At 40.8% G+C, this 22,898-nt stretch overlaps 1 protein-coding gene across 1 annotated transcript; it reads left to right on the top strand.

Moving 5' to 3' along the window:
• Positions 1-478: 478 nt before the first annotated feature.
• On the top strand, positions 479-15,424 carry egln2 (egl-9 family hypoxia-inducible factor 2). The gene is made up of 6 exons (XM_062418803.1): positions 479-743; positions 1,266-2,739; positions 11,862-11,981; positions 12,226-12,362; positions 13,444-13,511; positions 13,652-15,424. Exons 2-6 carry the CDS (start codon positions 1,486-1,488, stop codon positions 13,702-13,704), a joined length of 1,632 nt encoding a protein of 543 aa, XP_062274787.1. The 5' UTR covers positions 479-743; positions 1,266-1,485; the 3' UTR covers positions 13,705-15,424.
• Positions 15,425-22,898: the final 7,474 nt, after the last annotated feature.

Here is a 22,898-nt window from a genome sequence, read left to right as displayed (position 1 = left end):
TCTGGCATCATTTATCTTAAGAAAAAATGCACACTTTAAGTTTTAACAGTATATATTTTATTCGACAACAAGGTTGCATAAATTTGACTTTTATTATATTTATCTTTGTATTTTAATAATGCAAACTGACTGAAACAAGGAGCCATTTAATAAGTGTTAAGGGTTAAAAAATGTCAGACATGAATTCAGTAACCTATATAATAATACTGATAACAATATCACTGCAGATGAATGGGCTATTACGAAAGACTGCCTCATCATGTAATAGAGTATGTAGGGTAAAGGTTTGTTTAAATTAATGTCATGTGCGGTTTCTGTCAGTGCAGCTGAGGTCGTAGTAGCAAGTGGTCACATGGCTTGTATGCATGTAAATGACACGGGGGAGTGGAGAGAGAGAGCAAGAGAGAAAGCAGAGGAAGCGGGCTGTGGGTGGGAGGAGAGGAGAGGAGAGGGAGGAGGGGAGACAGACAGAAACCGGGGGCACTCGCCGGCACAACGGAGAGCACTTTTTTTTTGGTGATTGAGGGGACCGTGTGTGGCTCTTAGCATCTCCCTCTGTCCCCGTGTTTGGTTTAATGTGTCAGGCCGGCGCTGGTTGCCGTCATCTCTCCGATATTATTTATAACCGAGCAGAAAATTGGATGGGACGCACACACGGGCAAGACAATCCCGGAAATAACATGCGTACTCTCAGCCTGTCACGTACGCTCACTGTGGATTTGCATTGCTGTGGGCTGCCGTAGGTAAGCGGAGGAGCTGTGATCTCCTCAAGAGGGAAATTTTCACTTGGTTTTTAACGATGTTTAGCTGCGCTTTATTACACGGCCTGAAACGTGTGTTTCAACTGAATTAATACATTTTACAACAACAACAACAAAAAAAGGCTTTCACGCTGATCTCAAGTTGGAAATCGATAGCTGAAGACCAAATAAGTCATCTAATGTTTCCTTACATTCTTATATATGAACCGTCATTTTAATTTACTTGAAACACAAAGTAGCCATAAAAACTGTTAGTAAAAGTGAGTTTTTATGGGCTTTCATCTTTAGGCTACCTTCTTTTAAGCATTTAAATCGGTTACAAAAATGCCATAATAAAAACAACCATATGAAACTTAATGACAATCTAATCTATGGTGATTTAGCTGTACAGATAGGCTACTATAGCCTATAGATGTATAGTAGGTTTATTTACTTCAGCTCACTGTCAAGTGGCCTGTTCTGTGCTATTAATAGGACTAAAGTGTATCATTTTACTCTCCACAGATACGCTACACAGCCTCAAAATGTTCATCGGTCGGATGCAAACAGTTTGAGAATATTAATTGAGATAAATGTGTGAAATAAAAGCGAGAGGAACAAGACTTGGACATGAAACTTCTTGCAGCGGTGACAGAGCTCCTCTCCGTCAGAGAAAACAGCAGCTCGGCTAGAAAATGAAGCGAGGACGTGAGCTACCTGCGCATCCAGTAGATGACGAGATGAAATGGAGAGCTTGGGACACACGGACCTTTTAAACCCAAGCTCTTCCCGCGGACGTGTCGCTGCTTCAGCATCGCAGGATAGAAGATCAAGCCTCCAGCAGCTCGTCTGTGGACCGGCAGAGATTCACCACACGCACCGGGCGGACATGGGGCTGAATGGATACTGCTCTGCGCCGGTGGGGAGCCCGACAGCCGCAGAGCTGCTGGCGGGTCTGGCCTCTCAGACCGACTCTCCTGGAATCACAACCATGACAAAGCAATCCAAAACCGGCGTGCCAATCTACAACGTCGGGGTGGTGTCTCCTGCTGCTACAGTGGAGGGCAGCCACACATGCGCTTTGGCTCAAACACCAGACGGTTACCCGGCACAAACGAAGGGGGTTTTGGGGAGCCCTATGTACCCTCTCACCAGCAGAGCCTATCTGGTGGAGAATGGGGACCGCACATCTCATGATAAGTGCCCATTAGTGATGAGGAGGCACAATGGTGACCTGAAAAGCAGACAGGTGCAACAGCAGAAACGGAGGGGTGGGGAGAACCGGGATTTGGGGTCAGAGGCTCCTAATGGTCTAATGGGGTCACCTGGGTTGGGATGTTCGGTGGACTCAGCTTTTGCCACGTTAGACTCAGACTTCAAGCGGAGAAGGTTGGCAGATGTAGGTGTTGCTCACAAGTCTTCGGAGGTCTCCAGGGTGGCCCGAGCAGTCGCCCCGCTTACCAACAGTTCCCATAGCAACCAAATGACTATCAAGCATGTGCACTGTGTCACTCCCCAATCTCCCTTCACCCCTCCTGCCCCCCACACTAACCAGCACAACGGACATAATGTGGCATCAACTGGCCCACCAGCTGCACCCAGCCAGACCTCCCCGAAGGAGGCTCATGGCATCCCCACCCCTCCACCTTCTGCAGGCGCTGGCATGTCAGCAGAGTGCATAGCCCAGCAGTACATCATCCCCTGCATGAAATACTACGGCATCTGTGTGAAGGACAACTTCCTGGGCCATCAGCTGGGTGACAGGGTCCTGGAGGAGGTGGAGGTCCTAAACCGCAGTGGGAAATTTCGGGGCGGGCAGCTGGTGAGCCAGAAGAACATTCCCTCTCGGAACATCAGGGGTGACCAGATTGCCTGGGTGGAGGGACGCGAGCCTGGTTGCGAGAGCATCGGGATGCTGATGGCCCACATTGATGAGGCTGTCATGTACAGCGCTGCCAATGGACAGCTGGGACAATGTGTCATCAATGGACGCACTAAGGTGAGAGGTGGCACATGATGGAAACATTTGGGGTGAGGGCAGGGTAACGTGTTTTCAAGCTACGTGCTAAAGGGGGAAAATAGAAGCTACAGAAAAAGACAACATGTGAGTGTCAGTCTGATGATGTCATTACATTTTGAGCAAGAGGTTGGTTGTGTCATCTCGGCTCTAATGCTGAAGCATAGGCAGGCAAAAACACACACTAACACTATTGTGTGATAGCAAACATAACATCAGGTAGGATGTCAGGATGAGCCCTGCTGTGTTTCTGGAACATGTTAGTTTGATAAGGGGGGAGGGGAGGTGCGGGCTGAGCTTTCCTCCCAACCTGGCCCTGTGCCTGAGTTAAGGCCTGCCCTTGTCCATACCCTCATTCTACTGGTACCCAGAAGAAGAAAAAATGCATCTTGGAGCTGTATCTCCCCAACCATCACTATATCTCTAGCTTTGAAGATGAGTTTTCCTATCCCTACTTTCACCCATGCAAACATGGCACTGGCATGGCAGGAGAGTGTTTTGTTATGTTTACTCATATCTCATACCATGTGAACCACAAGTTTTCTCTTTATTTCACCGTAACTAAATAAACACGCCTCAGTTTTTCTTTTTCTATTGATATTGTTCAAATGCCATGCACAATTACCACAGCAAACCACCTAACCAGGTGCGATAAACGGTAAGACTAAACAGTCAATGACTAAGTCCTCCGCGTCATAGTCCCCAGATAGACTGGCAGGCTTTTTGTCCTCTGCCCAGCTGTGGACATTGTGTGCAGGTCAGTGAGCCTCCACCCTCTTCCCTGTAGTGACGCAGTCCTGGGTTATTTGAGCCAGGTAATGCCATTGACCTGTTGTGACTCTTCATCCTGAATCTATCTGTAGCCCTCTCTCCCATCTTTGCTACTGTTTTCGCCTGTGACATGGAAAAACAGAGCAGCGAAGTGAAAAACATTAAGATTAAGTACACGTTCCACCTGTCCCTCTTTGCATTACCAGCTCTTTACTCAGTAACCACGATTGTGTTTTTTAGGATGTGGTGTCATGGTCTGCTTATCTATCAGCTGTGAGTTATCCATTACACGCCAGTCTAGACTGTTACCCAACATGTTCTTAGTGTTTCTCCTCTATGTGCAGTATTTGCAGATTTGCAAAATAACAGATCCAGACAATACAGATTGGTCTGGATTAAAACACTGATTTAAAAAATGCTAATATGTAAATGGGGACTCAAAAAAGGTGATAGAGGGTGAATTAGTGTGACAAAAATAAATACTAATATTGTAATTCTTTACTTTCTATAAGAGGTCAGTTTGATAGGTTTACACAAATTTGATACAACTTCGTCAAATTGTTGTTATGCCCCCATGTTGGGTATAAAATATCCCAGAAACCATTGTACTGTGACAGATCTGATTTAAAAAATAGACAAGCTGGCAGGCCAGTATAAAAAAATATTTTGAAATACACGTACATCACTTTCGTAGCCAAGTGGAAATTCTTCATATTAACCTATCGTGTGTTTGGTTGTGTCTCTCTGTCTTTCCTTCACCATGTTTTTCCCTCTCTTCTTAAAGTATAGGATCACCAACCTTGTTCACCCCATCTGTGTAACACTGGACATAGTACCTTGCCCTGCATGTCTCGTCATTTACATAAGGTAGAGGCAGTGTTTAAACAGGGCCTGGTTGGGTCACAACAGCAGCCTTTGCTCCTATAGACCCTCGGCTGATTGTGCTGCTCTCAAGTCAGTCATGTTTGGTCCGTGTTGACAGTAAATTGAGACCCAAAGCAAGTGGCTTGAGGCAAACATAATTTTTCTAGATCTTTTTAGTCCTGTTGCAGTGCCGGAGTGCAAAATACTACTGCCACTAACACCGTCTCACTCATGAAAAGATATAAAAATGCCTGTTATCCCTTGACAGTTTGAGCTGCAGCTTCCTTTCAGGGCTGAAGTGGATTTAATCAGTACAATTAATTACACATCAAAGCTGTCACCTCAGTTCACCTGGCTGTTTTGTAGAGGAAATAGATTTATCTGACAGAAAAAAAACAACATTGTAACTTTACTTGATTGCAGATATACTATTGATCAGAGCAAACCTTAATGAAGTGGATGTAAAACATTACATTTTTGTCATTGTTTCACATGGATAGATGCTTGTAAGACACTGAGAACAGTCAGGAGAAGTGCTTAGAAATAGTTTTCTTGGGAAGAACATGGTTTTAGAATAAGGAGTTTATTCTAGGGTTACCAGTTTTATAGTGATGGATGCCAGTTGTTTAGATGTTTCTGTTTCATTCTATACCAGCCAGAGGCTCATTTGAATGTAATGTGTTCACTAAGTTATTTATTTTCTCTTACTCGGCATGGTGTGATTTCCAGGTACATCTGTTGGATTGCCAAACCAGCTGTTCCCCTGCCAGATCTTGCCATTTGCCCTTGGTGTGTTGAAAATGTTTAATGCTGTACAGTACAAAATTTCCTGGCCAGGTGTTCCTGTGGATGAGTGCAGGGGGCTGCGTAGCAATAGATACAATGATGAAGTGTGCATAAGAGAGAGAAAGGAAGTGATAGGAAATGAAAAAAGGAGGATCAGGGAGAGGTATAACATGTTACTCCGTCACCTAAACCTTCTTCTTTTTAAAAAAAACTTCATTCTGACCTCTTATTTTTTCTTTCGCCTGTCCTATATATCACTGCCTTTCTCCTTCGTCTTATCAGCCCCTTGTTGGCTCATTGAACAAAATATTTCCCAGCCGTTACCGTGGTAACAGGCCCATACAAAGTAGAGCTCCGCATTGTGTCTGAAAGAGATGAGAGAGAAAAGGAGAGGGACTGGCAATGCCCAAAATAATATCCTGTATGTACCAAAATGCCTGAAAATGCACCCTGACTCCAGTAAGTCAGCAGGAGCCAGGCTTTGGTGCTTGTGAGGAATGCCGTAGTGTTGACAAAGGAAATAGTAATGCAGTTAATACAGTGCAAGGTAGTGGGAAAGTGTTGTGTTATGCGAAAGTGTAAAACAACTCGGTGACGGTAATGAGGTACATGGAGGGGGAGGGGATAGACTGGAAACGAGACTAAGCGAGAGAGGGGTTTAAGGAGCAAGGAGCAGGAGGATGGGGGTGTTGAGTGAGTGAGAAGGGGCGATGCAGCAGAAGCTCTGGCATAATGAGAATGTCTGCTGCAGCAGCGTGTCCTTAGATGCCCCTCCTAGAGCTCAGCAGTGCCACCATGCAGGCAGGAGTCATACACTAACACGCATAATGCAGTTACAGTACAGACCTTCAAGTTTGCTTGATTGAATTGATGAAGGATAGAGAATTTTCCATTAATTTAGTTTCATACAGTTCAGTAAACACAAATAGTTGATGTTTTAAGGATACTTTTTCCCCCACTCTCGATCTATGCATTTTATACTCAAACAAGGATAGGATTAGTATAATGTATGGAATTGGGACACAGCTACTGTTAAATCCTTGTTACTTTTCATCTCAGATGTATTCCCACTTTTTGTGTTGTTGTATCCCAAAACACATTTACAGTGTGTGACTACGTATCATATAATGGCATGTGTATATTAGTAGTGAGGGACATCCAAAGACCTACTCATTTTAGTACATTTTAAGAAAGAATTCCATACACTTATGAATGTTGACACACAAATAAGTATATTGCATACAGACATAATAACACCTAAAGAAACACACATATTACTGTGTTCAGCGGTGACTTGTGCATAATTAGCAGAATTGACTCATCATGTCTGATCATAGTTTATATACATAAACACTGCAAGTACTTTTTGCCATGTATTGCTGCAAACCACACTACCAGTCTATGGACATTATAGCAACACAAGCAGTCTGAGGCTGACACTTTGTAGACTTAATGATGAAATCCTCTTATTGTAAAAAGTACAAATACCTTCAAAAGTTAAAACCAGTGCGACATTACACACACACACACACACACACACACACACACACACACACACACACACACACACACACACACACACACACACACACACACACACACACACACATACGCATGCTCTTTAGCTAGCAAGTGATATCATACACCTCCAAAGCCAATATCTAGCCCATAGAGGCAGTGGCCTACATGTGAATCCAACTGAATAATGGACCATGATATTAACCTGCAGGAAAGGCAACAGAGAAATGAGCCAGTGATGAAGAGTTCATCATCATTCAATTTAATTCACACAGACTCATCTTCACGTCTCTCAAATTCAACCTGATAGAAATTATTATTAATGGCTGAATTTTTATCACCTCTTGTGTCTTCCTGCTTGTAAGTAAACTGCAGTAGGAATTTAGGAAGATAGCAGTGCCACCTGACAGATGGTTTCAATCACTAAGATGGAAAATGTGTGTGGTGCTGAAGGTTCCCAATCCCGGCATCCACCCTTGAGGACTCGCCGATTTTGATCCATGCTTTTCTGATAATCCACAAAGGCTCAGAGCTGTCCCACTGTGAAACTGGGCAGATCTCTACAGTTCTCTCGCTGACTTTTTGAGCCTTTTTCTGCGCACTTCTCATATTTTTGCAACATGAAATCACCACTGGGTCTAGATTTTTATTATGTCATCATGTTAATTTCTTTTAGTCTTTAAATTTTTTTTATCAAACAATTATCAATTGTTTTTATATTCAACGACCCTGCACTCAAGCCTACAGTGTTAATATAAAATAGTCTAACCATAAGGATCACGGGTAACCATATGGTCTGATCAGCAGAGGCTTGAGTCTCCCCTCCTCTTTTTTAAACTATATCTGCATTTCATGAACTGCTGACCAGTGTCTCGTCTGTTTACAGCACCTGTAAATGAAGCACACACTTCTCTCAAGATTCTTAACATTATTTTTTATCTTCATCTGACCCTCGATCCAGCCTCCCACCTACACTAATAAAACCGTTTAGGTAATTTACAGTATGAATACCTCTTGAGTATTTTACTGCATGTAGCCTACTGTATGTTCTTTTCAAAGCTGAGCACCAGTATAAACTACGCTATAGTAGAGGGGAACTTGGGACAGTAAAAATCCATACTGTTTATGTTTTCAACCACTTAAATATCTTACATGTCTGTCATAAAGATTCAAATATGACACATCTTTAAACTGCAACATCCACAGGTAGTAAAACTAGCCACAATTGCTTCCAAAATCCTCATTGATAAATAAAAGAAACAGTGTAAACAACATCACAGTGTACCAACAACATCCTTGTCTGTATTTTAACCCACACACACACTCACTCACACATACACAGACACACACGCACACACAGAAACGTTCTCTTTCATTCTTTCTCCTTTACAAGCAGTAATGCCTCTATTTGTTCAACCTTATCTGGCCCTTTTCTCCCCTCCTCACCACCATCATGCCTCTTATCAGAATATGCGTGCAGCATTGGAGTTTATTTTTGTTCTTGTCCAGAACAGCCTGTTCTGCCTACCCGGCCATCAGCTTGGCAGCCCAGGTATCTACTGTACCAAGCGCTGCCATTAGGCATTAATGCTGGTGCCTGGCATGCAGGTGGTTGGTGCCAATTAGACTTGATCTTACTGTGGGCACAGATCTAAGCAGAGATGAAGGAGTAAGGAGGGCAGAAATGACAGATAGGATCGCGACGTGCTGTGTCACGCTGTGTGACTAAATGTTTTGTGCGTGTGTGTGTGTGGGTGTGTGTAAGCTACCGTCAGAAACAAAGTGGATGTGTGTGAAACTGGTTTGAATGGTAGCAATGTCTGAAGAATTCAAATCGAGTTATTTAATGCCTTGAGGGGCTTATGGAAAATATCAGCACCCTCCTCCTAAATTATATCCCTGTCTTGTGTAAGCTTTGATGTAGATATTGTGTATGTTTACGTGTGTGTGTGTGTGTGTGTGTGTGTGTGTGTGTGTGTGTGTGTGTGTGTGTGTGTGTGTGTGTGTGTGTGTGTGTGTGTGTGTGTGTGTGTGTGTGTATGTGTGTGTGTGTGTGTGTGTATGTGATGTGTTTATGCTGCAGGCGAGGGCTGGCATAGTACATGTTAATTGTGGTTCATTACAGTAGTTAAGACTGTTACCAGCTTCAGAAAAAAACTCTTTGCTGGAAATATCCTTGAATAAGTGCACACCAAAAAGAAAAAAAATCCCCCTCATGCCTTAAACTAACCTTAAACACATTAAATTGTACAGGATCAGGAAATGTTTTCATAATATTATTAAGGTTATTTGGTTTTTTTTAGTATTTACAATTTGTAATATATATACAATATGTATAATTAAGAATTTAAAACAGCAGTCATTGTAACAGATACTTCTCCATCGGGTGTTTTGAAACCAATCTGAGAACAGTCTCCTAATGGGACTCTTGAATATTGAGAACTACATATGGTTTTCTGAGATGGAACTTGTCTAAACAAGTTTCTGTCTACACATAAGAGCATTTATCCCTACAAAACAGAGCAGCAGCTGTTTTCAGTTTGGTACAAGATCAGCAATTGCGGAACATATCTGGAACTGGCGCTGACACCAGGTAGGCTATGCTAAAAGCAGACTCCTCTATGCAGGATTATTTCATGCCACCACTTGTGATGATGTTGCATGGGTGGCCACACAGGGCACCTTGGGGTATGTGTCATCTTTGGGTATGTGTCATCTTTTGCTCTTCCTCTTCTGTTAAACAGTTGAAACTAAGAAATCTCAACTGTAGCTGTAAAAGGAAATGCAAACCACATAGACACATAAAACATGTGTACACAAAGAGACCAAATGTCATAGTTTTCCTAATGTAGTTTTAATAACTCCATACTTGATAAAGCAGGTTTTAGTTCTTTGAAACTGTCACAAGGTAATCAGCTCCTATGACAAGTACTAATGACTCTAAATCACATTTGGATTGCAGTAATGTTCATTGTGTGAATGCACATGGTTTTCTTTTTTCCTTTGTGTCCATTCAATATGTTTGTTTTGACGCAGCCGGTCTGGTCGTCATTTGGAGCCCAGATCAAAAGGTCTGGGGGTTAATGAGCTCTGACTGCGAGTGTTAGTCAGTAATGAGAACTGACAATGGCGACTGAGTAGAGTCGCACACAACACAATCAAACTTGGCTGTGAATGAGGACGGAAACACCAGAGGACACAACCGTACTGTCATCTTTATTTGAGCTTGACAAACATGAGGACAGCTGCATTTATCTATGCAAACGCTGTTCTATCTCCTCGATGTTAAGACTCTAAGGCTGTAGTACTACAGCTTCAATGATAGTCAAGTAAGTTAAATCAATATTGCAGCAGTGTGGAACCTGTTAGTCATGAATGATAGTGTCCTAGATCTGAGCTGAAGTGATGTGGTGACTCCAATAGTTTAACTTTTGTTTCCCATGCAGAACAGTACAAGTCAAGAAAGTGACAGCATCTTCCTTTGTAGTCAGCCTAGAGAGATGGTGGCGTTATTACTCTACATGTTACCAGTTATGCTTAGAAACTCTGTCTGGTTGTATTAGTTGATATGTCAGTAAGTCAATCACCTGTTGACTCTGCTCAGATATAGCAGGTCTAACTGGATGTCTGATGGAGACAGTTTGGAAACTATTTACTCTGGCGTGAAACATGAGTATGTTTCTGTGCGTCAGACTGATACGTCGTACTGTCATGGGCTCAGCTCAATATAACCCTGGTACAGCTTTGTCAGTTACAGTCATATGGTCTTGTAGTGGCCCTGGTCTGGAATGTGCGTCGACTGGAGAGCTCTCATGCAAACCTCCGTTCCCTCGGACTTCCCAAAGAAGGCAGCCCTCTCCTGCTTCACAGCCTTGGAACACAGGGACGTCAACCAGGGGAAATACCAGCGCAAGACCATTGTTTTGAGCGTGGATGCTCTATCTGCAGATCGTAGCTGGGAACAACAGCTGAACTCTGGCATATTTCTCTGCTTTCTTCCTCTTCTCAGTGTGTGTGTGTGTGTCACAATAGTTTATTTTTGGGGGTGTGAAAGTTAAATGAGTGCCACCAAAGGTTTCTGTTGCAGCTTGCTTTTGTACCCAGGCTGATTTGATAATAATTGATCGATCATCTGTAGTTCCTCAAAGTGTAACCATTCTAAACGGGTGAACTAATACCTCACGCTATCCTGTAGGGCTACAAACGAACAATCATTGTCATTATCGATTACTCTGTCAATAGTAATAGTAAATAAAAGTTGCTGAACAATTTTATATCGATCAATTAATTGATTAATTGTTGCAGCCACATAAAAGCCACAAGAATTGTTTACAAATCAGTTTTCCCAAAATATTTTTATGGGGTCAAAGATCTTGGGAAAAAACGGTTAGATTTGACCTTAAGTGATTATTTGATCTTCTCTTGATGCAAAGACATCAAGAGTCCATTTTTCCAATATGAGAGAACAACCCTTCTTGCAGGAAGTGTAGCCAGGGTCGCTGGCCCACTCTGAGGTTCAGGCAGGGGCGAAACTATTGGTAAACTTCAAATAAAGCGACGCGTGGAGAATATTCATATGGTGTATTCTGGAGAGGCTTTTAAATATGCCGACCCAGAGTTGACGCTAAAAGGCAGGCCCAAAATGGATGGCTTAAAGAAGCAGGTTTAATCTTACATCTAATACAGATAGGATTAAAATTGGCTGCAGTATGACTTACTCTAACTCTGGACCAGTGTACATGATAGAGTATTTCAAACTATTTTAAATAACGCCTGACATGAAAGGATGATGAAAATACCCAATGCAGTGCACCATCCCAGGTATGATTATCTTGTTGCCTATATCCACACTTCCCACACCTCTCATTTGTAACATCTAACATTTGTAACAGGTCTAGAGACCTGTAAGGGTGCCATAGATCACACCTTTTGAGATCCCAGTCTATTGAAAGATGGAGTAGATTATGGTGGGGGAGGATTTTGAGTGGTAATTAGGAGTGTTAGTTTGAATACAATGTCCTAGTTGGAGGTATCTTTAGTGATGTTTAACTGGAAGGTGACATTTGCTTTGTATCTGTGCAAATGAAGCAAAATGTTGTTAACCTATATTTGTGATAGTGAGCAGACAAATGCACAACTAATGATGCCATTTCTTTTGTTTTTAGGCCATGGTTGCCTGTTACCCAGGTAACGGGGCAGGGTATGTCCGCCATGTTGACAACCCCAACGGTGACGGACGCTGCATCACATGTATATACTATCTTAACAAGAACTGGGATGCCAAGGTACATTTAATAAGATTAATATTAGTATGTTTAAAATGTTTTATCACTCTTGAAAATATACTTAAATCTCTATATGAATGAGGAGCAAAAAAAAAAATATTTATTATCAATTTTGACCCTCTGGTCTTTCAGTGCATCTGAATTGAATTGAATTGAATTGAATTGAATTGAATTGAATTGCTGGGAAATAACATGTATGTTGCAAGTAAGATAATGTGCTGTGTGTGTTTATGTGTGTTTATAGAAACAAGGAGGGTTGCTGCAGATTTACCCTGAAGGCAAAAATGTGGTAGCCAGCATAGAACCTATGTTTGACCGACTGCTGATCTTCTGGTCTGACCGCAGGAACCCACATGAAGTCAAGCCAGCCTATGCCACTCGGTTAGTAACTCTTAAAATTGCTGTGGTCTTTCGTATGCACACACACTACACACACACACACACACACTCACACATGTGAAATTGTGCCATCATTTCAAAATTATATAACATATATATATATGTACTATATGTACTGTATGTATGTACATATATATAGTGTATATCTAGTATAATTTAATTTGTCCACTACTGTATAATTAAGACTATGCACATGCACAATTGAAAAAAATATTTGTTTTAACGTCACAGTCAGTTACAATAGTCTTTTTGAATTATTGAACATGGTTAGATTTACTATAAATATTTAATTGACAAGCTTTATCCAGCAGTTTTAGTAGCGCCAAGATGAACACATGCATAAGCACTTTACAGTCAACAACTTTGTCAGCGATGCTTGATTTTACATCTGTTTAAACCATGCTGTTAAAAAGCGAGGAAATTAAAATTATATTAACTGTAGAGCTCTGTAAAAACAAGGATCCAAAATTTCCGAAAGTATTTGATGCTCAAATGCAACAGACTCATCCTCTCCTCTCCATCTGACTGCTGGGGGGCGAGGCGGGGCTCGAGGCAGGAAGTATGTGTTTCCTGAGGGGGTAGGCGGGAGGGAGAGGGGAGGAAGGTTCGATTGCAGGACTCGTGCTGGAGACGCAGAGACATGAGAGACAGGAATAAACAATACAGCCCCACAGGAGGGACAAGAAACTGTAGAGATTAACCCTCTGCTGCCCACATCAGTGGCCTGGAAAGTCTGCTGTTCATTTCATTCACCTGTTTTCTCTGGGTCAGAAATAGCTTTCAAGAGAATAATTTTTGCCCTCTTTTGGGGGCATTTAGGCCCTTATCACAGACACATAACCCATAAACAATTGCAACTTTATGCAACTTAACACAATCATTACCTTAATAACATTACAATATACTATACAGCCATTGTCACAGCCAATAACTGGACTTTTATCAGCAATTTTGCCTCAAACAAACATTGAATGTCTTTCACTAGAAAAGTGAGGGGTTATATATACAAAGAGAAATAGCACTTGTCTTATGATTATCTCTCTGTCCTTCTTGTGTTTTACAGCTATGCTATCACAGTCTGGTACTTTGATGCCAAAGAGAGAGCGGAGGCTAAAGAGAAATACAAATTGGGTGAGCTTCTTTACGGTCTCTATTTTTAATTACTTTTCTTCCCTGGCTTGTTTGTGCAGTATAACACTTATGATTATACTTGGTGCATCTTCATATTGTATGTGACTAATTTGCTCTTTCTCTATTACCTGTGTCCATAGCAACAGGACAGAAAGGTGTTCAAGTGCCTGTCACTCAAAACAGCAGGACATAAATCTCATGTAATCACTGGAGAGCACTCTGAAAGTATGTGCCTTTCTGAACTGCTAATGGACGCCACGATGGTAAAAGGGAGACACTGTTAAACTGTCAGTCATGTCCGCAGCTCCACATCATTGTTTCAGTGTCAGCTGTCAGATTCACGTCATGGGAAATGATGTAATATTTTCCTGCCATGTGATTGGCCTGCTGATCAACGATGTGGCAGATATTGAGCACAACAGACCAGATTGTGTGGAGGTCTGGTCAGAATACTCTGCATGGCGAAAGAAGAAGACAACCAAGAAGTATTTCTCTTCTTAAGACATCTCGCTGAATCATCTATGAAGACAACTGACTGAAAAAAACAACTTTATTTTCTTTTGTTGCCATTTTGCCTGTTCAGTTATAAGTGATGTTGTGACGTATTGAGAAATCATTGTTTTACTCTGCTCTGAGGTATTTTTCAATTCAAACACAATGAACATATAGAGTATTATGAATCTGTGGACACACAGAGGGGGAAAGAAGAGCAAAAATCAAAACGGGGTCATGCTATTTAGTACCCGAAGTTACTAATTTCCCATTGTCTGTGGAGTGGTTCCCTTGTCTCAAGATGTGGGCAATGTGTGGGATGTGGGGTCAGTGTAAAAACAGAGGCATAGAAAGGATAAAGATTGATAATACATGAAATGGCTGTTGATATATGATACAGTGGAAAGTTGCCATATGGTACCCTAAGCGCTAACCCTAAACATTGCAGTGATGCACACTAAATATAGATCACAAAGTATTCCTGGTATTGCAATATCTGGCTATCTTTTGCAAAAGCCTCAAAATGTTAGTGCAGTTAAATAACAAACAAAAAACTGAGTAATCCAGCATGGACGTTTCATTTATTTTATGAGTTGCAATGTATGTATGTAACAGATTTTCAAGCACACAAAACTTTTTTCAACATACTTGATATGTTGACCTCTCCGTATGACTGAATGCACTGCTCACACTTGAGACAAGGGGCAAGCTGTCCAGTGAAAAGGGTCAAAACAGGGTTTGATGAAAGTGTGTGTGTGTGTGTGTGTGTGTGTGTGTGTGTGTGTGTGTGTGTGTGTGTGCTCATATACCTGTATGCAGGTTTAGCTTGACTCATACCTGTTCTAAACAAGAAGAAAACAGACATAAAAAACAGACATGCCCCAACAAACACACACACACACACACACACACACACACAGAAAAGATGGATGACAACAGCTAATTTAAAAAAAGGATAAAAAGGACAAAGTTATACTAAACAGTACTTCAACGATAACCTCAAACAACCAAGACCATTTAGAGTATAAAGCACAGAGTAAAGCATACACTGTATGTGAACTGCAGGGTCAAACTATTGCCTGCTCGTGTAGTGGACTGAGTATGTTTGTGTGAAAATTTGTATTTGCACATGTATGTGAGAAATTCCACTGTTTCAAGGAGGGTTACAGATATTGTCTCAGTGTATGTTGGGTTGGTTAAAGAGAAGGTTGTTTTTTTTAACAAAAAAAAAGCACTTTATTGTTTGAAATGCCATGTGTGAATGATAGAAAAAATATATAAAACTAAACATGTAGTTTAATGCCTTTATAATATGGTCATTCAAATGCAATAGAAACTAAAACAATGAGAACAAATGGAAATTGTTTGCCTAATTTTTTTTAAATTTTTGAGTATTTAATTAAAGCCTGTTTGTTTTTGTACACAAAGTATTTGTAATTAATTTCGTAAGAAACATTTGCACTGCATTTTTTATTCAGCTGTTCCTTCAAAGTCCAAGAGCAACACATGGGGCAAAACGCAGTCTCATTCATACAGACAACAGTGTGCGTGACTGTAGTCTGGCTGAGCACAATTGGCCTAATATCCTGGTTAGAAAAAAATGCAGCAACTTCTCTCCTTCAGATGAAGGATTTATTTCCAAACATGTATTCAAACCATGAGTGGGTTTGTATCATAGCAGGTACAGTCTTATGGTGTAGGTATAGTGGATGTGTGGTTTGTGATATCTGCAACACAGAACAACAATAACAATAATAATAATTAACATGGGATATCAGTTATCAGTTAATGAAACTTCATACTATGAAATATCCACAAAGGGTCAGGGCATGTACATTAGTAAAACATTAGTATGGCACTCATGGATGTATTACAAGAGCTGGATAGTGGACCAAAAATTGCACCCATTCAGTCCTGTAGGAATTGCTCAACTGGTGTTATGGGGCGCTCTGAATATGCACAGCTGTATTTACCCTGTTGGGCCTGCCCATGAGTTCCCGCTTGACCCATACACTTTACATTGTGATGATGTTACAGAGGTCATATAGTTTCCCTCTCCTTGCTGTAAACAAAAATCAATCAATCAATAACTCATTCAATCTTTATTTATATAGCCCTAAATCACAACAAAGGTCAACTGAAGGTGCTTTTCACATAGAGAAGGTCTAGACCGTCCTCTTTAATTTAATTCAAGAAGATCCAACATAGAGCCAGTAAGAAGGAGTCTGTATCCATATTTAGTAACAGGTCAAGATGGACACATATTGTAGTGAGACATAATGTTCCCTGTCCGTTTTTCATGCCTTCATCTGATCTAGAAGTTTTGCTAATGCTGACACCAATATTGTCAGCATTAGGAGGATTTCTGGATTAGGAGGCTTTATGAGGATATATGAACAAAGAGCACAATGTCTCACAATTTCAATTTCTCTGCTTTTGATTCCTCTTGTCTGACTGGCAATTTGATACAATGACATTCAACTACAAAAATGTTTTGGTTTCTCACCAACCACAGATCCCTAGTACTTGGGCCAGTGCAGAATGATGGACCAAAAACCTAAAATTGTTAAGGGTTGAGCAGCAGAGCATTTTCCAAATCCATGGGACATTGTTGGATTCAAGGTCAGTTTGAAATGATAAATTGAAGAACCAGGGCTATTGGTATGGACTAGCAGGATTTTGGGGGATCAAAATGTCTGTGGTTCATGTTTTGAATACTTTGCCATACAGGATGGTCATTCAGAAGCTCTTCAACACAGTGTTGCAAAGGAAGAGAGAAAATCCAAGAACTAGATCTTTCAAATACAACAATAGCTTGGCTTTTACACATTGCACATTTCCATTTAGTACTTAAACTTGAATAATATTGAAATGCACATTTGATATTTGTGGAAACTCCAATTTTTTAGCAAGTACACAACAATAAGAATAAAGTAAGTAACAAAATCACTGTGAGGAAGTACAGTATCCTGAAACAACAGCATAATATTGTGTCAGAAGAACACTGAAGAAAACTCTTTGACACCTTGTTACCTTGAAAAGTGTGTTGAACAGCGTAATGGTTATTATGTCCCTGCCATCTTAGAATACAAACACACACCTCTCTACTTTGTGTTTCATAAACAGTTTTGAGCAGCAGACTGAACACTAAATTTGCAGGCCATAAAAGTGTAACACTGAGGAATTTTGACATTAAACACTTAATAATGACCATTTTGGACACATATTCAAGAAGTAACAAGAGATATGTGAATAATTAATACAGGGACAAACGATTAGAGCTTTGGAAATGTTTTCATTTCATAATTTCCAAAATGCTAAAACACTTTACGGATTCTCACCACAAGTATGCCATATCTCTGTCATACCCATTAGTACTTAAACAATTATTCAATTAAATGGTTAGATAACACAAAATGAATTGACAATTGTAATAATCAGTTGTTTGAGTTTATGAGAATTTGCCACTTCTCAGACAAAACAATCAATTTGAAGTTGACATCTTGGCATTTTTCACTACTTTCTGGAATTTCAGTCATGTGTACTTACTGAAAGATGATTCAATAATGGAAATAATTGTCAGCTTAAATTTGTATAATGCGGTGATGTTCATTGTAGTTACACCGTCCTTGGCCGCTATTTAGGGCCCGAGCACTGACAAGTCAGTGAGGGACCTATTGCTATTGCCAAGATTCTTATTATTAGGGCCCGAGCACTGACAAGTCAGTGAGGGACCTATTGCTTTTGCCAGGATTCTTCTTATTATTATTTTTCACGTTCTTATGCCGCCACTTTGGGCGCATTTTTGGTGGCCTGAACATACATGAAAACTCATGAAATTCTGCACACACGTCGCAGCTGGTGAAAATTTATTTAATTTAACGTGATTGGAGGCAAGCGTGGTAAGGGGCAAAATCACTCTACAGCGCCCCCTAGAAAATTAAAAGTTGAAGCCCCGCCTTCTACATGCACATACATGAACGAAATTTAGGATTCATATATATCATGACCAGACGCACAAAAAAGCCTCCTGGACCCATACCCTAAGTCCAACAGGAAGTCGGCCATCTTGGATCACAGGTGCATTTTTTCCGCCATTTTCCCCATTTCCAGGTCTCGCACTTTAACGAACTCCTCCTGCAGTTTTAACTCCAGAGACTTCAGATTGGAACTATATCATCCTCAGATCTTGATGATGTAAACTTGACAACAGATTTTACCTACGTTATACCAGGTGGGCGTGGCAGTCGTTTGTTTGTATAAACAAACAACTCTTTATAACTCCTCAATACATTGTCGGATGTTTATACATGTATCACGTGAAATGTCACACTTGGTGACGCCGTTTCAATTTCAACATCATTGGGGGTGGGTGTGGCAAGGGGTCTCCATAGCGCCCCCTAACAGCAGGTCATGTGACCAAAGACTTTGTCTGATCTTAGTGAAATTTACAGGACTCATAGCACTCATGGGTAAACGCCCAAATTATTTTTTTCAAAATTGTCGCTCTAACAGGAAGTGAGTTATTGTGCATTTCCTGCGTCACTTTTCCGTTTTTCCCTCTGCGTTTAGAGGACTTTCCCGTCTTCACAGAATCACCAGATTTGCCACATAGGCTCACACTCAGGAGCACTTTAATTTGAGAACATAACTGCCCTTGGGCGTGGCACAACAGCTCAATAGCGCCCCCTAATGCCTTTATCCATTTTGTACATTTTCACAAACTCCTACACTCACCAAATTGTACACATACGTCAACAGTCACACATATTGACTACTGACAAAGTTTGGGATTTTTAAGTGAGAAGATGACTCCACAGCGCCCCCTGGAAGATTTCAAAGTTTAAGCCCTGCCTTCCACATTGACATAGAAATATGAAATCCACAAGGCCTATGTATCATGTCCAGACGCACAAAAAAGCCTCTTGGACCCATACCCTAAGTCCAACAGGAAGTCGGCCATCCAGGCTAAAATGTTCAATCTGGATGATTTTTATTATTATTATAGTTTATGCCTTTTTGACAGCCTAAACATGCCCCAAAACTCACCAAAACTTGCAATCATGTCCAATCCGGCGAAAAATTTGATATTTTAAGGATCGCGGAAATGGCCGACGCAAAAATGGATTAATAGCGCCCCCTAGAAAATTTAAAAAATCAAGCCCCTCCACTCAGATTGACGTAGATAAACCAAATTCGGGAAACACATGTATAGTGTAAAGACGCACAAAAAAGCCTCTTGGACCCATAGCCTAAGTCCAACAGGAAGTCTGCCATCCAGGCAAAAATGCTCAATCTTAATGATTTTTTGACCCTTCACCCACATTCCTTTGTGCTGAGAAGTCACCCAGACTCATTTGTGGTCTTAGTTTGCCATCTAGTGGAGACATTAACCCCATCACACAATGTTCAATTAAAGGCACAGGAGCAAAGACATCTACATGCCAGTTTTGACAGCCTTGCGACTGCCGCACGCACCGACGTGCACGTACAGCGTTACAATTGGGGGGATGAACGGGGGGGTGCGAGGGCCCTTCGACACTGCTTGCAGTTTTAATTCTATTTCTGTTTTGAGTGCACAATCCAGAGTGTGCACTGCATTTTTCCATAGTTATGTATTCAAAATATTAAGTGTGAGTATAGAAGTTCGTGATTTGAGGCACAGCTTAAGACCACAGATATTAAGAGCAAAGTTGCATTGTCCTCAACAAAGACTGACACACACATACAACGGATACATTTTACATGTCACACTGACCCATTATGGCATCACTGGGAAGGCACTTATGGCCTAAAAGTTAGAGAATGCCATGGGTTCGATCCCCGTACTGGCAGAATAAATCCTGGTAGAGAAAGTGAAAAGGCAGTGCTTGCACCTCCCTCATTACTACCACTGAGGTAAAGGGCCTGTAACCCAAAAACTGCTCAAGTGAAGGTAATCAGCTAATCAGCTAATCAGTGGCTGGCAGAAATCAGAGTGTGGTTATACTGAGCAGCTTCCAGGTGTGATTGTGTGTAACTGTATCATCACAGCAGTGTGCCAAAATAAATGTTTCCCTCAAAACACACTGATACTGGTACAGAAGCACAGATGGTGTTCATTAGTGTATTTACACACACACACACACACACACACACACACACACACACACACACACACACACACACACACACACACACACACACACACACACACACACACACACACACACACACACACACACACACACACACACACACACACACACATAAATGATGAAGGGAATGTAATGAAGTAAATTCCCTCTGTGGACTATAACACAGTAGCACAATCCCACTCTTCACACAAACTTGCATGTGCACATTCACGAGCCAAACAAGTGAAAATTGGAAATATAAACATCAGGATCAGACACACACAAAACAATGCTCTTTGTAACACTGGCTGCTGGTTTGGAGCACTCCTCTAACTTCCTCCTCTACTTTGCACATTCTTTGATCTCAACCAGACCAATGAAACATATAACAGAGTCTGAGGGGAATTCAAATGTCACCTAGGACACCAATATGGTGCTATGTAAGTTTTAGTTCCTGTACAATATTTGCCAACATGTGTCAGATGAACACTGGAGAAAACTCTTTGACACCTTGTTACCTCACCTTGAAAAGTGTGTTGAACAGCATAATGGTTATTATGCCAGTGCCATCTTAGAATATAAACACCTCTCTGCTTTGTGTTTCATATAAACAGTGTTGTCAGCATTAGTATGAAACCCTGGCCTCCGTTCTGCCACTGCCAAGGCTCTATAATTATTACAAGGGAGATGCAAGATAAGGTGAATCTTTCTGAGGCTGACACAGAGAGTTATGCATTTCCTGTGAGGATGTATCTGTTGTATTGGCTGAATATCTAAACAACCTGCCTATCCTGACTGCTTTAGTTCTGCCTGTGAAGCATTAACAATATAACATTGTTCATCAATGAGGTGCTGTTTTTTCCTCAAAGTCACAGAACTGGGGCGGCAACTAATGATTATTTTTCTTATTGATTAATATACCAATAATTTTCTCGACTAATCAATGTTGTTTTGTCTATAAAATGTCAGGAAATGGTGAACATTTTTAATCGCTGTTCCCAAAAGCCCAAGATGACACCCTCAAATGTCTTGTTTTAATCAAACCAACAATCCACAACCCAAATAGACCGATAGTTGACTATCACAGAAGAGTAAAGAAATGAAAAAATATTCACATTTAAGAAGCTGGAAGAGAATTCAGACTTTTTTTCTTTATAAATGATTGTTAAAAATTAATCGATTATCAAAATAGTTTATATCTAATTGTTTGATCAACTTTTTCCACACAGGACACAGTGATGGTTCTTTGATTCACCTTTCTGCATGTGGCAGCAAAGCTTAAAACATAACTATAACATATTATATTGCTGTCATCTCACCCCACCTTGTGGTGTATTGCCTCCATAGCAGTTTAAGACTCATTCTTCCTGTAATGTCATGTCTTACCACCAGAGGACAGAACATCACATGTGTCAGCTGCTGTATGTGAATGGTATGTAACTGGAGTTTGACTTCATGTAAACTTAACAAGGAATTCCTCCCTCTCCATGTTTTAAATGCCAGTATGGATTGTGATGGAAGACACACGTGCACAATACTGAAAACCCACCCAGCACATGAGATGTTAACAGGTGCAGTCAAAAGCATGTAGACTTGCATAATGGAAACACAATCCACACCTGCCCAGTACAGTATAATATGAAATGTTGGACATCCTGATCCCTCTGGAAGCAAGCATGAGATCATAGAGGTAATTATTTTTCTTTATTAGGGTCTGCACTGAGGTCTTTGAGGTTATTTCTCACTCTTGTTACAATGATGCAATCCTTCCAAATGATTTCTCCTTCTATAAAATGTTATACTATTGTGTGACTGGGTGTGCAAATAATGATTGCTAGGTCAGTATGTGTACCTGTTGTGCTCACTTTGTTCTCAGCTACATGTTTTGCATACTTCATGCAATCCTAGGTATATTTTATGCCATAAGCCTGTCTTCAGTTTTCTACCATAGTTTCTTGTTATGTGGTCATTTCAAACATTTGGTTAAAACTCTGCAGACAGTCCCATAAATATTTTCCTTCCATTTAGTTAAGTTTCAGTATGTCTTGTTTTTGCAAGTTTTGGCATGTTTTCCATCATTGAGCCATTTACTAAACTGGTAGCTTTTGGTTTCAGTCATAGTCTCTCTGGCTCCACATTTTAAGGTAGGCATGGTTATGACTGCAATTATTTTTCCAGATCCTGTCCACGTGAGTTATGTGATCCTAGACAAATCTTTCCCAGGAGTGAGTAAAAAGTTAAATTGAAGTTTGTTTGGCTGAGACAAAGTTGTCTGTGTAGACACAAACAGGAAGTTGGCAATTTCCCTGCCATGCTCAGTGGGTAAACAATTACGTTCTCACTGTACCTACCCTGCATGTGCACAGAGGTGCTGTTTGGATCATCACATCCAATGTGATACCTAGATACTCAATGCCTTGGCAACAAACCACTCGGCGCTGCAGTGATGGGTTAGAGACCGATTATGTGCCCAGGTTATAATTTTCTTTTATGGCCCAATGATAAATTATATTCCACAGCTAATCTGATTTTTTTTAAAGATGCATTCATGAGAAAGGTGTAAAAAATGTGAAAGATTGGTGTGTGAAGGAGAGGCGTTTACTGTCAGCACTATATTGATGGTGCCCGGATACATACTTATTTTAATGGAGAGAAACTGTGGCACAGAGGACATATGCAATGATCCTGTTTGTGGACATCCGTTTGACATGAAACACCATCATTACAGAAAACCTCTCCTCTAAACTCTCCTAGCTCACTGTATTGCCCACCATCTGTC

Source organism: Scomber scombrus, chromosome 5 (genome assembly GCF_963691925.1).
Source record: "Scomber scombrus chromosome 5, fScoSco1.1, whole genome shotgun sequence".
NCBI classification, from domain to species: Eukaryota; Metazoa; Chordata; class Actinopteri; order Scombriformes; family Scombridae; genus Scomber; species Scomber scombrus.
The sequence above is the reverse complement of the archived record's forward strand: the minus strand, read 5'-3'. Positions and strand labels throughout refer to the sequence as shown.

Excerpts from the sequence above, each read along its gene's own strand:
- egln2 (XM_062418803.1), top strand. The coding sequence starts at position 1,486 with ATGGAGAGCTTGGGACACACGGACCTTTTAAACCCAAGCTCTTCCCGC. Across the intron at positions 2,740-11,861 it reads TCATCAATGGACGCACTAAG|GCCATGGTTGCCTGTTACCC; the intron begins GTGAGAGGTGGC and ends TTTTGTTTTTAG. Across the intron at positions 11,982-12,225 it reads ACAAGAACTGGGATGCCAAG|AAACAAGGAGGGTTGCTGCA; the intron begins GTACATTTAATA and ends GTGTGTTTATAG.